General features: G+C 43.0%; 14 protein-coding genes and 1 pseudogene across 14 annotated transcripts; 9 read left to right on the forward strand and 6 right to left on the reverse strand.

The window, feature by feature from the left end:
* Window positions 1–580: 580 nt before the first annotated feature.
* Window positions 581–1,044, reverse strand: LOC6733942 (glycine-rich protein 5). Its single transcript, XM_002080950.4, has one exon. The coding sequence runs from the start codon at window positions 1,042–1,044 to the stop codon at window positions 604–606; it is 441 nt and encodes a 146-aa protein (XP_002080986.1). The 3' UTR covers window positions 581–603.
* A 288-nt stretch (window positions 1,045–1,332) lies between these two features.
* LOC6733943 (glycine-rich protein 5) lies at window positions 1,333–1,827 on the forward strand. The gene has a single exon (XM_002080951.4). It carries the CDS (start codon window positions 1,343–1,345, stop codon window positions 1,751–1,753), a length of 411 nt encoding a protein of 136 aa, XP_002080987.1. The 5' UTR covers window positions 1,333–1,342; the 3' UTR covers window positions 1,754–1,827.
* A 761-nt stretch (window positions 1,828–2,588) lies between these two features.
* On the forward strand, window positions 2,589–3,099 carry LOC6733944. The gene has a single exon (XM_002080952.3). The coding sequence runs from the start codon at window positions 2,641–2,643 to the stop codon at window positions 3,001–3,003; it is 363 nt and encodes a 120-aa protein (XP_002080988.1). The 5' UTR covers window positions 2,589–2,640; the 3' UTR covers window positions 3,004–3,099.
* An 83-nt stretch (window positions 3,100–3,182) lies between these two features.
* LOC6733945 lies at window positions 3,183–3,558 on the forward strand. The gene is made up of 2 exons (XM_002080953.4): window positions 3,183–3,301; window positions 3,371–3,558. The coding sequence occupies exons 1-2, from the start codon at window positions 3,205–3,207 to the stop codon at window positions 3,556–3,558; spliced, it is 285 nt and encodes a 94-aa protein (XP_002080989.1). The 5' UTR covers window positions 3,183–3,204.
* LOC6733946 (glycine-rich RNA-binding protein 2) lies at window positions 3,553–4,428 on the reverse strand. The gene has a single exon (XM_002080954.3). It carries the CDS (start codon window positions 3,960–3,962, stop codon window positions 3,621–3,623), a length of 342 nt encoding a protein of 113 aa, XP_002080990.1. The 5' UTR covers window positions 3,963–4,428; the 3' UTR covers window positions 3,553–3,620.
* Window positions 4,429–4,523: 95 nt separating this feature from the next.
* LOC6733947 lies at window positions 4,524–5,007 on the reverse strand. The gene has a single exon (XM_002080955.3). It carries the CDS (start codon window positions 4,948–4,950, stop codon window positions 4,597–4,599), a length of 354 nt encoding a protein of 117 aa, XP_002080991.1. The 5' UTR covers window positions 4,951–5,007; the 3' UTR covers window positions 4,524–4,596.
* A 445-nt stretch (window positions 5,008–5,452) lies between these two features.
* LOC6733948 (calcium-binding protein P) lies at window positions 5,453–6,628 on the reverse strand. Its single transcript, XM_002080956.3, has one exon. The coding sequence runs from the start codon at window positions 6,307–6,309 to the stop codon at window positions 5,533–5,535; it is 777 nt and encodes a 258-aa protein (XP_002080992.1). The 5' UTR covers window positions 6,310–6,628; the 3' UTR covers window positions 5,453–5,532.
* Window positions 6,629–6,868: 240 nt separating this feature from the next.
* LOC6733949 lies at window positions 6,869–7,479 on the reverse strand. Its single transcript, XM_002080957.4, has one exon. The coding sequence runs from the start codon at window positions 7,339–7,341 to the stop codon at window positions 6,991–6,993; it is 351 nt and encodes a 116-aa protein (XP_002080993.1). The 5' UTR covers window positions 7,342–7,479; the 3' UTR covers window positions 6,869–6,990.
* A 1,130-nt stretch (window positions 7,480–8,609) lies between these two features.
* Window positions 8,610–9,425, reverse strand: LOC6733950 (glycine-rich RNA-binding protein GRP1A). Its single transcript, XM_002080958.4, has one exon. The coding sequence runs from the start codon at window positions 9,387–9,389 to the stop codon at window positions 9,078–9,080; it is 312 nt and encodes a 103-aa protein (XP_002080994.1). The 5' UTR covers window positions 9,390–9,425; the 3' UTR covers window positions 8,610–9,077.
* A 1,324-nt stretch (window positions 9,426–10,749) lies between these two features.
* Window positions 10,750–12,344, forward strand: LOC27208566 (prisilkin-39). Its single transcript, XM_016184142.3, has 2 exons — window positions 10,750–11,046; window positions 11,105–12,344. Exon 2 carries the CDS (start codon window positions 11,541–11,543, stop codon window positions 12,252–12,254), a length of 714 nt encoding a protein of 237 aa, XP_016026997.2. The 5' UTR covers window positions 10,750–11,046; window positions 11,105–11,540; the 3' UTR covers window positions 12,255–12,344.
* Window positions 12,345–12,413: 69 nt separating this feature from the next.
* On the forward strand, window positions 12,414–13,063 carry LOC27207743 (protein suex-1). The gene has a single exon (XM_016183420.3). It carries the CDS (start codon window positions 12,692–12,694, stop codon window positions 13,004–13,006), a length of 315 nt encoding a protein of 104 aa, XP_016026998.1. The 5' UTR covers window positions 12,414–12,691; the 3' UTR covers window positions 13,007–13,063.
* A 236-nt stretch (window positions 13,064–13,299) lies between these two features.
* Window positions 13,300–13,723, forward strand: LOC6733952 (kininogen-1). Its single transcript, XM_002080960.4, has one exon. The coding sequence runs from the start codon at window positions 13,420–13,422 to the stop codon at window positions 13,660–13,662; it is 243 nt and encodes an 80-aa protein (XP_002080996.1). The 5' UTR covers window positions 13,300–13,419; the 3' UTR covers window positions 13,663–13,723.
* A 1,655-nt stretch (window positions 13,724–15,378) lies between these two features.
* Window positions 15,379–15,887, forward strand: LOC6733953 (neuropeptide-like protein 32). The gene has a single exon (XM_002080961.4). It carries the CDS (start codon window positions 15,450–15,452, stop codon window positions 15,774–15,776), a length of 327 nt encoding a protein of 108 aa, XP_002080997.2. The 5' UTR covers window positions 15,379–15,449; the 3' UTR covers window positions 15,777–15,887.
* Window positions 15,888–16,701: 814 nt separating this feature from the next.
* LOC6733954 lies at window positions 16,702–17,053 on the forward strand. The gene has a single exon (XM_002080962.4). The coding sequence runs from the start codon at window positions 16,764–16,766 to the stop codon at window positions 16,950–16,952; it is 189 nt and encodes a 62-aa protein (XP_002080998.1). The 5' UTR covers window positions 16,702–16,763; the 3' UTR covers window positions 16,953–17,053.
* A 750-nt stretch (window positions 17,054–17,803) lies between these two features.
* Window positions 17,804–19,231, forward strand: LOC6733955 (annotated as a pseudogene).
* Window positions 19,232–19,723: the final 492 nt, after the last annotated feature.

Genomic DNA, 19,723 nt, shown 5'->3' on the forward strand with positions numbered 1-19,723 from the left:
ACAAGATCTCTTTGATTTAACATTTAAATGTAACATTTTGCAGATAAAAATCAAAACGATAATAATAATCTATATTTTTTAAACACATATATTTAAAAAATATATTTTTTAGAAAACATATCTATTTTAACCTATTGTAATATGAAAAAGTGTACTGCAATGTAAACCACTGTAGTGTCTCTTTAACAGTCAAAACAAGAGTGGAACAAATTCACTGTAAAGAGCGTGCTCGTGAGATATTGAGTAAGTAGAACAATAACGGAAATGAATGGGACGAAATGCACCACCAGAGAGTAGGAAATCATAAATTGGTAGAGCACAGAGCGCCAATTGGACTTTTGCTGGGGGTGGAATCTGCGCAGGTCAGCAGAAATGCAGAGCGGAAGAAATACAGGGTGTTCAGGAGCAAGTTCTCAGGATTACGTTACCATATTTCGGAAAATGAATAATTTATGGATTAGCTTGTAAATACTACTTCTTAAGATAATGCGTCTGCTTTAGCTTTTCCAACATAAACGAAGTCTAATTGTAAAAAATAAACATATTTATGGTACTAATACAATTTATTATAATTGGTTATTAAACTACATAGCATGCTAATATTTATCCAAGGAGACCGCCACCAGCTAGGCCCGCTCCTCCAGCAGCACCGAATCCGGCGAATCCTCCTCCAAATTTCTTGTCGTACCGGGCGCGGTATCCACCGCCGAATCCCCTTGCTCGCACACGATAGCTTTCCTTGTAGCGTCCAAATCCAGCTCCACCTCCGATTCCGCCACCAATGAACCCACCTCCACCTGCGAGGCCAAGAGCTTGCGGCTGCTGTTGGATGAGGGGCACCTGTTGCACGACGGGAACCTGTTGGACAACGGGCACTTGTTGCACAACAGGAGCCTGCTGGACACCTCCGATGCCACCCACTCCGCCAATGGCTGCCACTCCTCCAACCGCTCCGATGCCACCTCCTCCCAGGGAATGGGCTCCCGTCCACCAAGCCCCAATTCCCAGTAATAGCAAGAAATGCACTTGAAGATCGCACCTCATCTCGACTGAGTGTCCAATAACGATGTGAGTTACCTTAACTAAATCACCTGGCTTTTAATGCCCAGGCCGGCGACCTTCAGACCACAAGCGATGACGATGACGAGGTGTGAACCACCTCACCAGCGGGCAAAACCATGATTCCCCCAATAGAACCGCCAAAACATAGATGGGGCCTTAGAGTTATGGGTTTTTTACCCGGGCGCCCCAATATGCCAATTGGAAGTGCAAACAGTGGCCACTAATTAATTTGCATAAATAAGCAGCTGGGAGTGGGGCAGACCAAACAGTTAATCCCATCATGTTGTGGCAAACGGTCTACCTGCTCGTCTTGGCGTGCGCCGTTGTCAGCACCACACCGATCCTCTCCAGCGTCGACGAGGAGAGCGTTAGAAAACCCCGTCACATTGGAGGATTTGGAGGTGGCGGAGTCGTAGGAGGTGGCATCGTAGGAGGCGGCATCATCGGAGGCGGAGGAGTTGCTGCCCCCATAGTGGCAGCCCCTGCTATCCAAACAGTTCCCGTTGTGTCCACTGTGCCCATCATCACCACTGTTCCCGTCATACAGACGATACCCAGCTATGGCTATGGATATGGCGGTGGCTACCCCATTGGAGGAGGATTGGGCGGACTTGGTGGCATCGGCGGCGGCGGCGGATTCGTTGGCGGCGCTGTTGGATTTGCCAAGTTCAAAGGCGGTTTCTTTGGCTAGATGTTTCCGAATAAATCTCAGCGTTTCTTGAGACCCACTAGTGTAAACAATGAATAAACAAAAGTACTGCGAGATCGAGTTTCATTTTGCCGAGTGTTTGGAATCGACAAAGTCGATGAGCTTGCATATTCCGTACTTAACTGGCTGTTATTTCTGGAAGAGTCTCTCGCTGCTATTTGCTTTTATATATATATCTACATATATATGTCGAATATCGCGCGAGGCGAGGCGGATGGGCTTTTTAAGTGGTAAACAACAGGCCATCAAGCGATTACAGTGGGTCAAGTTGGCTGGCCTGAAGAGCGGTATCCAATTGTTGGTTATCGGATTGCTAATTGTAGTCTTTATCAACGTTTTGATACTTTGGTCGATTTGTATTTAAAAAGTCTTGTCATGTCAAGAATATTCAGCTCAAATGGTATCTGATAGCTTGATACTTCAAATATGAATCTTAAGAATATTATTACAATAACCTTGCATCATTCACAGTTAATTATCTACACATTATAATCTCAATTAGTAGCACTTTAAGTTACAAACCAATGAGATATAGATCTTGTTCCACGGTTGCCTTACACTTCCGCATCATATTTCATTTTATCTACACATTAAGATTGGGTCAACCTTATGTATTTGTATAAGCGTTTTTTTTTTTGGGTTTTTCAAACCGTCGATTATTCTCGGCGTCTTTGCCCGACTGCGCTTGAAATTAGACGAAAAATGTAAAAAAAAGACACTCAATGGCAATCAACAAATGCCAATGAACCGCCTTTGTTTATGACACCAGGTGCTGGGTGTTCTTGGCAAATGTTTGGCTATAAATTAAAGCCCAGCTGGGCGATGAGTTTTAGTATTTGACGAAGTTGGAGAAGGAATACGACACCTAAATGGATCACAAGTGGATAATATTTTTCTTCAGCATTGCTGCTTTGCTCTTGTGCAATTTTGTAAGAGCCGATGAAACGGAAACGGAAGTGGTGGAGGAGGAGCCAAGTTCCATTCAGCTGCTGGAGGCCGGGGAAACCGCACAGGCTGATGCCACAGACGAGAACGTTAGGAAAGTGCGCCAGTACTTTGGACCACCACCGTTTGGACCACCGCCACCACCGTTCTTTGGACCACCTCCACCGCCGTACTACGGCGGTGGTTTTGGTGGTGGATTCGGCGGTGGTTTCCAGAGAACTCGAGTGGTCACCCGCACCCGTTACCGCGGACGCGGTGGTTACTACGGCGGTGGATTCTACGGTTAATCAGTGGACATGGATTCGATTGTGCAGACTTTGTGATACTTCTTTTGTGCTGCCCCATTGGGTGCAATAAAATTGTTTGCCTTATGCAAGTCCATTTAATCGGTTGTTTATAAGAGTTTATTAATACAACGTTGGATTTATGGCGGGGAAAGCTGAGCTTGGAGGTGTTTATAAGGGAGCCACGAGGCTAAGCTCCAGAAAATGTTCCGCTTGCTGCTGCTGTGGATCACTGTGGGACTGGTGGCAGCTCTGGATGAGCGGGAGTTTGATCCACAGGTGGCACCACCTCAAAGTTCAGGTAACGTGGGTTACCTATTATATTTGGTTATTTGATTAGCTTAAAATGCTTATTTAATTCCTTTTCCAGTTCCAAAACCCTTTCAGCTGTGGCGAAGTTTTGCGAGTCATGTGCGTCTTGTCTTCAGTCGCCTTCAACCAAAATCACCAACTCCGCCCACCGTTAAGACGAGAACGGGTATAACTACCACCACTCCCGAACCTGAACTGCAGTTCTATGGAGCTCTGAATCCCATATACCAAATAGGGAACTTTTAATGTTACTTAACCAAGCTTTATTACGAAACTCTTAGACTATATTTTGGGTGAGTGCTGTTGCTTTAGCGGAACTTCTTGCCGAATAGGCTCTTGAAGCTGCCGAGTCCACCGAAGCCGCCGCCGAAACCGTGTCCTCCAAATCCACCGCCAAAGCCGTGTCCCAGACCACCGAATCCTCCCTTCAAGCCGCCGAGTCCTCCGAAGCCGCCGAACTTGCCGCCAAGTCCTCCCAGTCCTCCTAGTCCTCGTACCACTCTCTCGCCCTCCAGTTCATCCACTTGTGGCTCCTGTTCCGCCTCCAATTCCAAGAGTGTCAGTGGTTCTCCATTGTCGAAATCCACAGGTATGGCCAGAGAGCAGGAGATCACGGCGATCAGGGCGAGACTCAGGGCAAGGAACTTCATTTTAGTGCGTCTCGAAGGGATTCAAACAGATTAATGGCAGCTGATTGATGGATGTTCGCTGGATTGGTACTTAATACCAAGTGCCATGACAACTAGGTTTATATACTTCTGGTCTGGGACTTGGGCTCGTGCGAAGAGTTGCTAATTCGCAGTGTCAACAAAGTGTGGACCCAGCAACGGCTGCGATCTGCGATCTTGACCAAATATACTCGTACTTTCATTCATCCAACATTTTGTTAGACTTTTGGGATGGGTTTTTGGTGAGTTTGGTCTTCGAGTGAGTGCGTGTGTGCAAATGGCTGCGTTTGCTCAGGTCTTTAGCTTGGCCCTAACGATAGTTACATCATGTTTGCCATTGCGATTACCAGGTTGATGGTCTTGAAACGCAATCACGATGACCTTAGACATTTTTTTTTGACCAATATTCATTTGATATTCACATCGATTTTTTAGAATTAGCTTAGAAATTCTGATAATTATCTGATTATCATTGACTTTAATTAAAGCGAGTCAGGATTTTGCTGTCGCGCGACTTGGTGGGCTAAAAATACAAGTAACTAGTTTGTGTCTTAAGTCTTTTGTTTATTTTGCTAATTACTAGATATACAGATTTGCTTAGCACCTAAGTAGCGGCTTATTGCCTCCAGTTTGCGAAACGTTCACGTGCTGCCAGTTTTTGTCTTCTTCTCAGATATCTCTTGTAGTATTTTGCATTGACAATGTGCTTGGGATACGTAGCTATTGGTTTCTGGTACCAGAGCTTGGAGGACTGGGGATGGCGATGTTTGCTTCTCGGTTCTTGGATGACATTGTAGCGGGTTTTCCTCACTTGATCCGGCACAAATGATCTCGACCAGGCAATGGGGTCCAGGCTGGCATCGTAGCCAGCTTCATTAGTGGGCCACCAAGGCTTGGCTTCACATATGTCCATTAAAAGTAGCATGATGGGTATAGCAATTAGAATACAGTTCAACACGGAGTAGTTCATGGTGCAAAGGTTCACTGAAGACTGCCGCTCTTTGACCTTACAACTCGGGTTCTTATACCCAGCTGAATACACACCATTATCGGATTAACCCCGACATGGGCAGGGACCCGACTACCTGCGTAACTTATCAATGGCTTAGGTACTCAGATAAATGCATTGCGCAGGCCAACAAATCACTGTGGATCGTAAATCAGAGCTGGAAAAGGTGCCTTTATCTCTAGGGGAAAATCGATGGAATCGAAAATATTCAATGTCTCTGCGGGTGTAAACCAGCATGTTCGTTTCACTTTCAAGACTTGTCATCCTGGCTCCGATTGCTAAATTTGCCAAATTACCAACCTTGCACTTGACACCTGCTGCTTAATTAGCGTTTAAAAAGAGATTCGTCGGTTGTTTTGAAAAACGAGAGTTGATATATGACACACATTTCCATTTATCCCTCTCCAAAGAACACTCAAATAAAAGTCTAAAGACATCGCATAAATAAAAACGCTTTGTTAAATTTGTTGTATAAATGTTCTTGTATTTATCGAAAATAAATAAAATAAATTAGCTTATTATTTATGGAGTTTTAAGGCTCAATTAAAAGCCGGGGGCATAGCCCTGCATGTTCATGCGCTCCAGGAAACCACCAGATGGTGGATATAGTCCCAGCATGTTGACCTGAGGTGCTGGATACAATCCCGGATTGGCTCCACCGAATCCCTGCGGAGCGGGATATAGACCCGGGTTGACGCCACCAAATCCTTGAGGTGCTGGATATAGTCCGGAGCTGCCACCAGCCAATCCCTGAACATTGGCCATATTGACAATGTTGTTCAGCGATTGGAAGTTGTCCACGGCAGGATTGGGCACAAATCCATTGGGCAGCTGGGGGTTGGGATACATCAGGGAGTTTCCATACATGGGTGGCACGCCTGGATAGCCGAATGAGCCAAACGGATTGAAGCCAGGAACTGAGCCTGCCAGATTGGGATCCGGATACGAGGGATAGTTGTTGGCAATGTTCGTCTGCAGACCGGGAACGCCATTTAGACCAGGAGCCGGCGCAAGGCCAGGATAGATCAGACCCGGGTAGTTGGGATACCGCACCAACTGGCCACCGACCGAGCTCAGGGCCATTTGGTTCATTGGGACACCCATGGTCATCGACATGGGTTGAGATCCCGTCGCTGGAGTCACGTTGGCCACCATTTTAACATCTGGATCCGCTGAGCCGGCCATCTTCAGCTGACGCTCCTTTCGCACATGCTGATCCTCGATATGATGCTGTTCCCCATCCAGTGGCTTGGACTCCGCCGTGCCCAGGAGGAGCAGGGAGAGCAGAAGGATAGCTTTCTTCGCAACGAACTTGGTCATTTCGGTAGCTATCTCTAGAGGCAACTGTTTGCTTCCGGCTCGATGAAATCCCCTTTTATGCCGAGGCCGATGGTGAAAACTTTCTTTTGCAATTATCCGCCTTGGTTTTTCGCTTAAAGTGATGCCTTTTTTATGTTTTTATGGCGGCAAAAGTCGAACACAGCGGCCCACTGAGCGCCCTGTCTTCGGTTTTGTAATCTCTTTATAAACAATTCACACTTTTAGACTAATGCCCAAGGCAAATAAGGTGCGAAATGTCTCAGCGCACGGAGTTCGCCTTGCAGAAAATCGCTGCTCACCAGATGAGTCGCCTATATGTGAATGTATCTTGTATCTTAAGGGCAAAGCGGGGGCGTCTCAGTCTGAAGAAGAAATCAAGAGTCTTCAAAGTCAGTTTAACAAACAGCCCAAAGGTATGCTACGAATCAAATATTAACTATACCTGTTACCTCTACAGTATCTGTCCGTATAAAGGCTGTATATTTCATTAAATATCTTTTATTATTTATTATTAATTAGAATAGTTTCTTATTTCATTTTAATAATTATTTTATTTGTGTTGAATAAATAATATTAATAATATTTGTACATCTTTACAAGCTAGACCTGTTCAGTTTCCCAACTTTGGGCATGGGATATTTTGGTATCCAAAGAGTAAGTGACTAAGTGGCAGTTCCTGATTTATTTGCCGAAGCTGTCGGTGTAGGCAGCGCGTCTGGCATCAGCACGAGCCTGGCGAACGGCCAATGGATCGTCGGCCAGATAGTGGGGCGCATAGTCCTCCGAGTCGTAGGATCTGCGATTGGTTGCACCGTATCCATGTTTGCCGTACACTGCGCTCTTGGGATAGCAGATGAAGTAGTCGCCCTGGTAGTAATCCGCACTGGCTCGCTTCTGGCGCACTGGTTCTCCGGTAATATCCGTGGCCGAAACGAATCCTGGATCCTGTGCATCCTTAGCAATGGGCGCTGCTTGGATCAGGCTTAAAGCGAAGATCATGGAGATCAAAACGATGGAGATGATGCACTTCATGTTTATTGGGTATTTGAATATATTTTGGGGTTGGTTGGCTTTTGAATTTGGAGTTTTGAGTTGAGCTTGGCTTGGTATGTCCACTGGTGCTGGAGTTCCTTTGGGTTCTGTGCCTTTTCCGCCGTGCTTCGTTGGTTTTTATAGCCGCGAATCTTCTCCAATACGCGCTAATTGTTATGACAGACCGAGTCGATCAGCCAGATCCCAGTGGTGACAGTATTGGGGCACTAATTTCATTTGTCGCGCATCTTTTGATTTAATTAGCAGGAATAGCACCGCACAACATTTCCGTCAATGCGGTACAGCCTTTTTGGCCGGCTCCAAGCTCACGACTCTCCTCGTGTGACGTCATTTGGGGGCTGAACCCCTGTGGGGGGAGGTCTTTTTTTAGTTATTGCGGTTTAGACATTTCGCGACTCTGGCTTTTTGTTGCGGTAGGCAACGTAGAGGTGTGAATGATTCATTGGTGGAGTTGGCCCCCTCGAAAGATCAAAGTAACTTAAATATATTAGTATTGGTCATCAATTAGGCAGATCGTAGAATCTGTGACGTATTTAGTCAAACTGATTTAGCTTAATAAGCTTGGGAAGTATATATATAGACATCTCTATAAGAGTTTTAATAATAGTAAAAATACGTAACTCAATTATAAATATTTTATTAAGCTAGGTAGTTTTGTAATGTTTTTGCTGTTGTAGGATCTTTTGGAAGTGATAAATCACATTATCACTGTACCACAATTAGTATACAGCGTGATTGAATACTTTGCGTGTTTATTTTGGGAAATATTTGAAGTTATTTTTAAAAAGCCGACAACTTAAGAGTAATTCAATTATGAATTCATGGAGGTACATACTCGTACTAAGATTTGACTAAGTACAAAATATTTGTTCCCATATTGCATGAAACAATGCCAATTTGTTGTCGGATATTGCTTTGTGGGGGAGGCGCTAATTAAGTGCACTATTGAAAACTTAGAAATAAACATGAATCATGTTGACAACGTGCCTGTTTCCAAGGAAGCAAATTCCACAATCGAGAGTGCAAAATATTTGCGTTCATCAATTAGAAGTCGTGTGAGTCAGTCAGTTAGTCAGAAGTTCGTCAGTCGGTCAGCATGAATCAAAAGCAACCTGGAGTTCAACTCCTCCTCTGGTGAAATGTTGTGCCAGGAACTTGGAGGTAATTTTCCATTAAGAAATCGATCGCAAGGCTGGTCGGGGGTGCCTGAAAACAAAACCGCAAAAACCCTGTCTCAACCCCACATATCTGGAAATTAATCGAACTAGCTTTTTATTTGACTTGGCAATTAGTGTGTTGTTCGAAAACAGGTTACATTATCCCAGATTTGGCGATTCCTTTTAGTTGTGCAAGCATTTCGCAACAGTTATCAAATCTAGCCATTAAAGTTATCAACAAAAACCACCACATTTATGGTCCAGATGTGCTATTTTTAATTGAATGGCTTAGAACTAGCGGAGTCTTAATCTTGGAAGATTTTTCATTTGTGGGAAAAGTAGAATTTCGATCGTGTTTGGATCGTATTCATCGATTAGCGTTTCTGGACCGGTTCCATTCGATTACGTTGTATTTTTTGTGATTAAGTGCGTAAGCAATCGAACACGCCCTTTACACCGAAAGTCCCTCAATTTGCCACCCAATGCAAAGTCATATGTTTTTGTTTTCGTTTCTTGACGTTTGTCTATTTTTGCCTCATTTACACTGATTAACTATTTTTATTTACGTCCCCAACTGGAACTGGCTGAAGCTGACGCCGATGCTGATGCACTGCCTCCGCCAAATCCACCTCTGGGATATCCGCCACCGCCACCGAATCCACCAGGGCGGTAGCCACCGCCTCCTCCACAGCAGTATCCTCCGCGGCGAAAGCCGCCAAAGTGACGAGCAGCCCTAACTCCAGTGCCATCATCGATTCCCGGCTGTGCTTCAGCATCTTCCAGCGTGATCTTTTGTTCCTCCAGAGGATGGGCGCTGATCATGGCCAGAATGGCCGCGAAGACGAGGGCAAGCACCAGGTACTGTTTCATATTGGACGATCAAACACTTTCTGCAATCGAAGCACCCTGGGCTCCAATTTTTATATAAAAATTCAAATAACCCGGGGATGTCCCGTGTGAAGAGCAAGTGTTCTATAGCGCATTATATGCTATCCAAGTATCATTAGTTACACCCGTAGGGCAATTATAATATGACGCTGATGATTTCACCAAAACTTGAGGTCAACGGAAATCCCAGACGTGTCGAAAACAAACCCCCCAATTCTTCCAGAAATTACAAAAAAGTATACAAATTACAGCGAGTAATAAAGCCTGGATACATTTTTATTAAATTTCTTAATAAGTAAATTGCATAATAATAAATTGGTTTTTAAACTAAGCCGCCAATTGGAAGCCTTAGGAAAAAGAAAACTTTAATTAAGTAGTTATTTCTTAAACATTTTGGTAAAAACCAACATTCTTCATTGAAAAAGCTACCTAAAATTATTCATCTTTATTCTTCTTCAATGACGATGAATATTTGTAAGCAGCTTGAATTGTGGGATTTATTTTTTTCTGTGTATATCTGAACCATCACATTTTGAGACCAGCCCCCGGGATGGGGATTTACTTCTCCTACGGTTGAATGCAGAACAATCAACACATTTTAAGTGATCAGTGACCCAAGATTGATTTTGCGCAGTTTATTAAATGCATGTTACCAGAGAATTGGGTTTACTTTACTGTCTGAGAAAGGTGTCTAAAATTGTGGACCTGGGGAAGCACATTAAATTCTCAGGTGTAAATATCTAAAGGTTCTGTGAGAACCTTAAACCCGTTTGGTAACCAGCAATCGAGTCAGTCCAAAAATAAGCAAACAACGATGATCTACAGATGCGCGGGAAAAACGAAATAAACGTAAAAGTTTTTAACAAAACAAATCGTATATCATTCTCATAAACTGGTTCGTGGCGTAAGAAACATACTTAAAAGGCACTCCCTCTTAAATTACAATAATTTATTACAGTCTAACTTGTCTTTTACTGCACTGGCAATAAATATTGTAGTTAAAAGTTCCGGCTAGGCCGTGAAAAATTGACTAAGGGAGTGTGCTTTTAACTATTACCTTCAAGGTAATAATATATTCCATAACTATTCCAGTACTTAAGTCCAGTCGTTAATAAAGACAGAATAATATTTGTTTCAAAACAAAAATAGGTGTTTACCCGGTAGCACTGAACCTTGGAAAACCAATATAGTTTAGTCTTAAATTATATTGTTTTAAACAATCGTTTTATGTTTTGGACAATTATTTTACAGCTCCAGACCCTGAAAATGATATTATATGGATAAGTAAACACATAATATCAGCTCGACGATACCCATTGACTTAAATTCGTTAATATTTCGCGTTATTCGCTTCTTTTTAAAGCAAAGTTTTATAAAAAGAGATATATAAAACCACGCGTGGATTAAGTGCCTCGGATGATTGACTAACTGGCAGATGTCTAGCCAGACTTAATTAAATTAAAAGGCAAAGATTTCCATGTCTGGCGAAACGCTGATCAATTAGTGCAAATATAATAATTCGAGATAATCCCATCAGCACCTGGAAACAGAAAATGGGAAGACTCCGCTCTTATACACCGCGTATAAGATGAATCACCATCTGTCATGCGCACGCCTAGTGGAATGCATCTACTCAGGGGTGAATAGATTTCCAGCTCGCTAATTAACTTTACTATTGACAATCTTTATTATTATAGCCTGCGCGTATAGAAGATACGCCCCCGGTTGTTGGCTTTTTGAATGTGAATGAAACGAAACAGCAGGCCAAATGCGAAAAAAAAACCGCGGAAGTGAGCGATCGAGTTAACTGTGTGAAACAGATTGCTGACTTATTTGGCCAACTTTCGGCAAGGTCAATGTCGGGTGTGCTCGTCTGCGGACTGGGCCAAAACAAGATGATCTCGAACCGGGCGTGAAAGCTGCGTGGCGCCAACCAGTTGATGACGTTCTGGCCAAGATTGGCGTGGTTCCGCTCGGCCTGCGATCATTATTTGCAGGTGCCGAAGGTCTTCTGGTTCATTTTTTTGCCAACTTATTTGGAAATTCATCCAAGAACTTGGTGGTATAAAATATTATTGGGTTTTTCAGTCGGTCCGCAGTTGTTAATCTCCACCAGACTGTTACGGTTACGAAATGTATCTACGCGCGCGTTTGGCTCTACTGAGCCTTCTCTTCCTGATGGTCTCCGGTCAGAGGAGTAAGTCCCGGAGTGAACGTCCTCAAGGCAGAACCTTGGGACTATTGACGCCCCTTTTACTGGGAGGCGGTGGACCGCTCTTCGATGTTCCCCTGCCTGCAGGACCACCCATCAGACCAGGTGGCGGATCATCCTCCGCAGCCGGAGGAGGCACCCAATCGGACTCATACTACGGCGGCAGTTATCCAAGCTACGGATACAGGCCCAACTATGGATACGGATATCCCAACTATGGTTATAACTATGGATACCCGGGCTTGGGCTACGGCTATGGCCAAAACTACTACAGACCCAGCTACTACAACTACGGTGGATACCAGAGACCGCAGCCCTACTATGGTTACCGGCCCACTTATAGCTCCATTGGAGCTGCCGGATCAGGCGGTTATCCCTCATATAGCAGTTCATCTGTTATCTCAAGCTCTCCAACAAATTCGGCCGTTGGTTCGGCATCAGGAGCAGGAGCAGTATCTGGAGGTGGAAACCCACAGCTATCCACCGCTCAGCAAGCCCAGTTAGCCGGTCTTCTGGGTCAGGCCCTTGGCAGTAGTCTGCGCCCTCTTCTCGCCAATGGGGGCGGGGCAGCTGGAGCGACAGGAGCGGGGGCAAATCCACAAGCGCTGAGCGGTCTACTCAGTCTGCTTGGCTAGGCCATAAGTAGATCAGTATTAAGTAATAGATAGAAACATTTTTGATAAGTTATCAATTCGATAATCAAACTATATGCTAAAATCTATCATTGTTACCTTGTTTATTAATTTTAAATTTTCTTAATCTATTTTTTATTAGTTTTAATAATTGTTTTTGTTAGTCTAATTTCTTTATAAATTTTGTTTTACTAAATGCATATACGTTTTTGTTCAATTTGGATTTCTGTTGGCTAAGAATTCTCTTGCTTTGCCCATCCGTATGTAAATTGTGTTAAATGAACTTATCGTTGGGTGTTAACCATATATAGTGGGGTCAGGGCCTTACAACTTATGTATCTTTTGCAAGTTGCGAATACGTAATAATTAGAGGCACAAGAACTGCACTTTTAGAGGTATAAAAGGCAGTTCAGATCGCAGTTCATGTCAGATTTTTTAGAATGTTCAGTATGCGGCTCACCTTCTTCTTACTGGGTATATGGACTGTCCTGGGATGTGTTTTGGCGAATCCTGTGAATGAGGATCCTGCTGCTGCAGCAACACTAGATGATGTGGCTGATTTGGGTGGTCAGGAAGCGAAGGAGGGCGATAGACCAGCTCGATGGCTGAGCGGAGGTTGGGGAGGCGGCTGGAATACAGGATGGGGAGGAGGATGGAGTGGCAGCTGGAATGGTGGATGGAATGGAGGCTGGAACAGTGGATGGAGTAATTCCTACAGCCCCTGGAGAAGCAGCTATAGTAGTTACTGGTGGTAGCAGTCCCAAAACAGTAGCTTCCCCAAACTTGGTGCCAACTTTTGAATAAAGTGATCAATAGTATAATCAAGATATTCAAAAGTTCTGTGAAAGCTCATGAGTTCAAAATAAAGCGCATTAAGTTAATAAAAAACCAAAGCTTTAAAGAGCTTATTAATAGCCAGATTAAATCACAGAAACCCATTTCAATTGTTTACGTGCTGGCGTTTTATGTTATCAAATACTTTTGTGCAAAGTAAACAAGAACATTTAAAATAGTAAACAAGAAACAGGAATGTCAGTCATTCTTTGGATCTCGGGATCGAATAAAAGACCGCAGCTTTGGTTTCAAAAGTTACAGTTGCACATAGCAAAGATCCAAGCACAATCGAAGCAATCTATCCACGAAATCACTTACCCGAAGTATCTGCAAGATGCGTCTTATCCTTCTGTCCATCGTTGGCCTCCTGTGCCTGGCCTATGCCCTCGCCTTGAATGAGTATGGAGCTGATCTCGAGGATCTGGCCAATCTAGGAGCAGAACATGCCGAAAGCGGAGTCCGAGAGGCTCGCGGTTATGGTCATGGGAACTACGGACATGGCAACTACGGACATGGCAACTACGGACATGGTCATCACGGTGGTGGTGGTCATGGACATGGACATTATGGTCGCTAGTGTGTTTTTATACATATTTAAACTAACCCTGATGACAACCCATATATTTCAAATAAAATGTATTAAAATAAAGTATGTTCTCTTGAGACTGCAGTACGATGTCTATAATAATAAAGGGGAAACGTGAACCTAATACTTTAACTAAAAAAAGTCTTGTTTAAAGGAATCATAAATCTGCCAATACAACACACCTTTTTATTTGTTTCAACACACATTTGCTCTCTTTACACTGTGAACTAAAACTGCTGATATGATAAATTTAAAATATGAAGATTTCCAGTAATTCGGAATTTTAATAATTGTTTAAAAACTAGTGCAGTAATTGCAATATACATTTTTAGAAACTTATTTATTAGATTAAATTAAGACAAAAGTGGTAATGACAAGCCCCTTTTCTACATGAAAAATGAGGTAGATGAGCTTTATTTTTAAAAAAGCTCCACATTGTCCGATTAAAATTTTGTGGATTTTAAGTTTATTCACGAGTAAGATCCATATCCATACAAATCAGTAGGCGTGTTATTTCTTGACTCGCACGAGCTAATTTACTCAAATTAGTTATTTGGTTATATTTTGTTTTGATAAGTATTAGACGCCATACGGTTTATTTCGATGGGAACCCGTATGACAACTCAAGTTCAACGGCTTGCACTCGTAAATTCCCAGTTGTTTACTTTTTTAGATCAAGCAAGTTGATCTTGACATTCGTTAAACAATTGAGAGCTTATTTGCATATAGATCCTTGAGAATGAGAACTATGTTAATTGGGATTAATGAGCAGCAGATTAGTATTAAATATTATATGATTACACCTGACATGAGTAGAATAGAGAGTATACTAGACTCATTTAAAATCTAAGATGTTGAAGAAAGCGTTTCTGATCCTATTAAGTATATAAATTTTTGATACCGATCCCTTTATCTGTCCATTTATTAACGGCGAGATTTTGGAAACTTTAAAACTGAGCGGAACGACCACAAACCACCCAAAGCTGTCACGCTCACAGTTTCGACACATTTTTCAATTCAATTTTTCATTTTCCACTAGCTAAGAAACGGATAGTCGAGGATTTCCAATATAGGGTTATCTTATGTTAAACGCTAAGTACTACTAAGTATTCAACAAAATGTTAATTTGATTGACCTGGCATTATCTTGTCACAGCTTAGTTGATATCAACTTTAAACGATTTAATCCTACTTGTAAATGGAAAGGTTTCTGTTGTGTATATTTGGCTTTGCTGATAAATAATTAATTAAATATGGGCATTTAGCTGCCGATGCACTTTAGTAAAAACCCATAAAACAAAACAGGTCTCAATTGTTGACAGTCAACGAATCCTAATCGAATGATCTATGTATGAAACCACTTAGGAGTAGCATCCCGACAACTTTCGCAAATGAGACATTAAAATTTGGAATGATTCAGTAATGACAGCCAAAAAATACAACAAAAAAAATGGTACACAAAATAACAAAGAGTGTAATATTTGTGTGGTGAAATATAACGATACAAACCAGAACCCGGTTAAAAAAGCCCCTAAACAATCGCACCTAGAGGCCAGTTGGGTATATAGTACATACACAGTATAGTACGACTATGGCAAAAGGTGGTGGTGGAGCATATGGGGGGGTCTTTGGAGAGACCCGACTCATCGATGCGTATGAGAACAGGAACGTCGGTCAAGTGGCGAGATCTTCGCATATAAGGCCCGCGATTGAGACGAACAAATCATCAGTTGCATTCGAGTCTGTATCAGCAACCCATTGAATCAAGCAGAAAGCAAGATGCGTCTAACACTTCTGGCCCTCATCGGTGTCCTGTGCCTGGCCTATGCCTACGCCTTGGATGATTCCGAAAACAACGATCAGGTGGTCGGACTCCTGGACGTCGCCGATCATGGAGCGAACCATGCCAACGATGGAGCCCGAGAGGCCCGCCAGTACGGAGGATGGGGTCACCGCGGTGGATGGGGTGGCCATGGTGGATGGGGCGGCCGTGGCGGATGGGGTGGCGGTGGAGGATGGGGCGGTCGAGGAGGATGGGGCGGTCGAGGAGGTTGGGGAGGTCGAGGAGGTTGGGGCGGTCGCGGAGGTGGTTGGTATGGCCGATAGGACGACTGACGTCGCTGACCACGCCTCCGGCCAATCCCACCACTTGCCAAGTCAAAAGGATACCCTGTCACTGATGTCCTGGCGTGAATAAAGAACTTTGGAGCATTTAAATTTCGATTTTTATTTGGTGGAGTTTTAAACATATTATTTACTACCAAGAGAAATATTCAATATAGAAAACCATCTCCAGTCGTCGGATTGAATTAAAAGTAATCAGATGTCCTGGTAGCTCTCAATAATCTGCTATCCATAAGACCACTTATGGCGGCAAAACAAAGTTGGAAGCAGAAAACTGTGCTTATATCTCTGACGTAAGCCACAACCTGACCCGATCCACCACCTGCCAAATCAAAAGGACACCCTCCCATGGGTTTGAACGTGTTATTCAGGACTAATAAAGCACTTAAACTTGATTTTCGATTCGTGTTCTTGAAAAGGTGTCAAACTAAAGTGGTGCAGAGGCCTATTATTATTCCCTCTTAGGGATATACTTATCCTGTCCACCTTTTTCAAACATACGCCCACACACGCTCATTTCACTCTTCAACCGTCTGAACTTTTAAATTGAACACAGAGGTTGTTCAATATTTTCTATATTCATCAGACGTTAATAGACGTTAATTCCTGTTTGTCATAATGGAACATTGGCGATCAACCGGATAGTTTAGTGGCAATAAATCTAGACCTGTCGGAGGTTTCTGGATTTTGGTGCGGTTTGAAAGTGATTTGCCTAGATCGAAAAATATAATTCCGCGGACAGTAGTGCACATAACTTCAAGCTTTCAATGCTTTTGTAATGACAAAAAGCAGAGCTATATGAAATTAGAATAGTAATATATATCGCTTAAAAAAGTTACCGTCAAAAACTACGATAAAAAATCATATTTACCGTACAGAAGCGTCGAGAGTGCGATCTTTCCGTATAAGAACTGCAGTTGAGTCGAAACTGTCATCAGTTGCACTCTATCGAATCGAACGGAAATCGAGATGCGTCCAACACTCCAGGTCCTCGTCAGTGTCCTTTGTCTGGTCTATGCCTACGCCTGGGATCATACCAACTGCAACGATCACTTTATCGAATTCATGGACTATCCCGATGAGAGAGCTAGCTCTTATAGCGATGAATCTTCAGAATGGGATTTCTTTGAATTTTGGAGGCATGTGTTGGGCCTGTAGCAATTCTGACATCGCTGACCACGCCTCTGGTCATAGCAATCACTTGGCGAGACATGTGACCTTCGGATGTCAAGGCGTGAATAAAGAACATTAAAATTTAACCCGTGTTCTCATTTGGTATATGTCAAAGAGCTGTCAAACAGAGGTATTATTTAGCCGTGATATTTTACCCTCTGAAGGAGTATCCTGACCAGCTGGGAGCTTGTAAAAAAGTAAATGAAGAGTACTAAACTCGAAATTAAATATTGTTGATTAATCCGTATATAACAATTATTTTCATTGGTAATTCTTTCTCGGGAAAAATATCTTGAATACCATTTTCCAAGACAGAAGGCGGTTTTTTTAATTTGATTATCCAGTAGTAACCCTCATTATCACTCAGAAGATAAATCAAGAGAGAACTCTATAGTCGAGTTCCCGGCTATATATATACCCATTACTCAGTGCTGTGTCAATGTCTCTAGAATCTGCATGCTTACTCTCAGCATTCTAGATTTTGTAGTTTCTGAGATCGAGGTGTTTATACGGATGGGCGGGCAAACGGAGAGAAGAACGGACAGGCAGACGTGGCCAGATCGACTCGGCTAGCTATCCTGATCAAGGATATATACACTATATAGGGTCGGAAACACCTTCTTCCTGTTAGATACTTTTCAACGGATCTAGTATAACCTTTTACTCTTCATGAAACAGGCATATAAATAAACTATAAAATACATAATAGTAACTGTAGTGATAGAAAGGGTATTAAAGACCTTGGCTTTCGCATCAGCATTTCATTCATTCCTAGCCAATGAAAAGGTTTAAAAACCCTGGGCTAAACACCCTAGACTTAGTGTGAGGCCGATTTAACCCTTGTCGGCATGGACAGTTTTCTGCAAGTACAGAAGAGCACTATCGGTCTGCTGGGGTTCGATCTCTTTAGTGAAAACCGAGAAATGTGGAAACGCCCCTATAGAGCACTTAACGTGCTTGGCACTGCTGTGATTTTTCCCTTTATCTTGGCTGCAGTGCTCCATAATTGGATGCACGTAATGCTGCTGACCGATGCCATGGTGGCTATTTTGATTGCCATCCTGGGCCTATTCAAGTTCAGCATGATACTGTACTTACGTCGCGATTTCAAACGACTGATTGACAAATTTCGTTTGCTGATGTCAAATGGTAAGTTGTATTCTATTTATCTGTTATCCTAGAATGTGTAATATTCTATTTATTATTTTATAGAGGCGGAACAGGGAGAGGAATACGCCGAGATCCTAAACGCAGCAAACAAGCAGGATCAACGAATGTGCACTCTGTTCAGGACCTGTTTCCTCGCCTGGGCCTTGAACAGTGTTCTTCCCTTCGTGAGAATGGGTCTTAGCTATTGGTTAGCAGGTCATGCAGAGCCCGAGTTGCCCTTTCCCTGTCTGTATGTACAAATGATATATATAATATATGATGATTTGATTATCAGGGTTTGTTCCTTAAGCTTTCCCTGGAATATATACATCATTCGCAATTATGTATTGAGCTTTATCTTTAGCACTTTCGCCTCGACAGGTGTGGTTTTACCAGCTGTCAGCCTGGATACCATATTCTGTTCCTTCACCAGCAACCTGTGCGCCTTTTTTAAGATTGCCCAGTACAAGGTTGTAAGATTCAAGGGCGGATCCCTCAAGGAATCACAGGCCACATTGAACAAGGTCTTTGCCCTGTACCAGACTAGCTTGGATATGTGCAACGATCTGAATCAGTGTTACCAGCCGATCATCTGCGCCCAGTTCTTCATTTCATCTCTGCAACTCTGCATGCTGGGATACCTGTTCTCCATTACTTTTGCCCAGACAGAGGGCGTCTACTATGCCTCCTTCATAGCCACCATCATACAGGCCTATATATACTGCTACTGCGGGGAGAACCTGAAGACGGAGAGTGCCAGTTTCGAGTGGGCCATCTACGACAGTCCCTGGCACGAGAGCTTGGGTGCTGGTGGAGCCTCCACCTCGATCTGCCGATCCTTGCTGATCAGCATGATGCGGGCTCATCGCGGATTCCGCATCACTGGATACTTTTTTCGAGGCAAACATGGAGGCCTTCTCATCGGTGAGTGAATAATTTCCATTGTACATGGATTTATGGTACAAGCAACTTGTCAAAACTTTTCGTTTTCAGATTGTCCGCACGGCGATGTCCTACATCACAATGCTGAGATCATTCTCCTAAATGGTTTAACCACAAGGCTTCGGATTGATTTTTGTGCAATTTTTGTTTTAATGCTGAGCATGCGTTGCCGTACGACATTTAACAATCGATCTTACGTAGTTTACAAATGATAACCTCACATGTTAAGCACTAAGTAGAATGTAGAATGTAAATTGGCTGTAGAAATGCACAGATGAAGCACGAAGTGAGTGAGATTTTCCTGGGCGGGATATAATATGGAAATGATTTTGGGTAGGACGAGGGACCTCCAACGAGCAGCTGCTCTCTTTTCTGCCTGTTTCCGGTTCACTTTTGGTCAGCTCGGCTTTCCTAACTTGCGAGGCTTTCCTAATTCAAGAGGAGAGTTTAACAGCAGTAACACTATATCTGTCGGAGGTTTTTGGACTTTGGTGAGATACCTGTTAGAAATGTGAGACTATGGCCTTTAATTGTCGGGATCTTGGCATTTGAACTATGAGGCGGATATGCTAGATCGAAAAAATATAAATCCGCCGACAGTAGTGAACAGGGTAATCCAGTTATGTAAAAAATGTAATAATAATATTTATCGCTGTAAAAAAAAA

Source organism: Drosophila simulans, chromosome 2R, assembly GCF_016746395.2.
Source record: "Drosophila simulans strain w501 chromosome 2R, Prin_Dsim_3.1, whole genome shotgun sequence".
NCBI classification, from domain to species: domain Eukaryota; kingdom Metazoa; phylum Arthropoda; class Insecta; order Diptera; family Drosophilidae; genus Drosophila; species Drosophila simulans.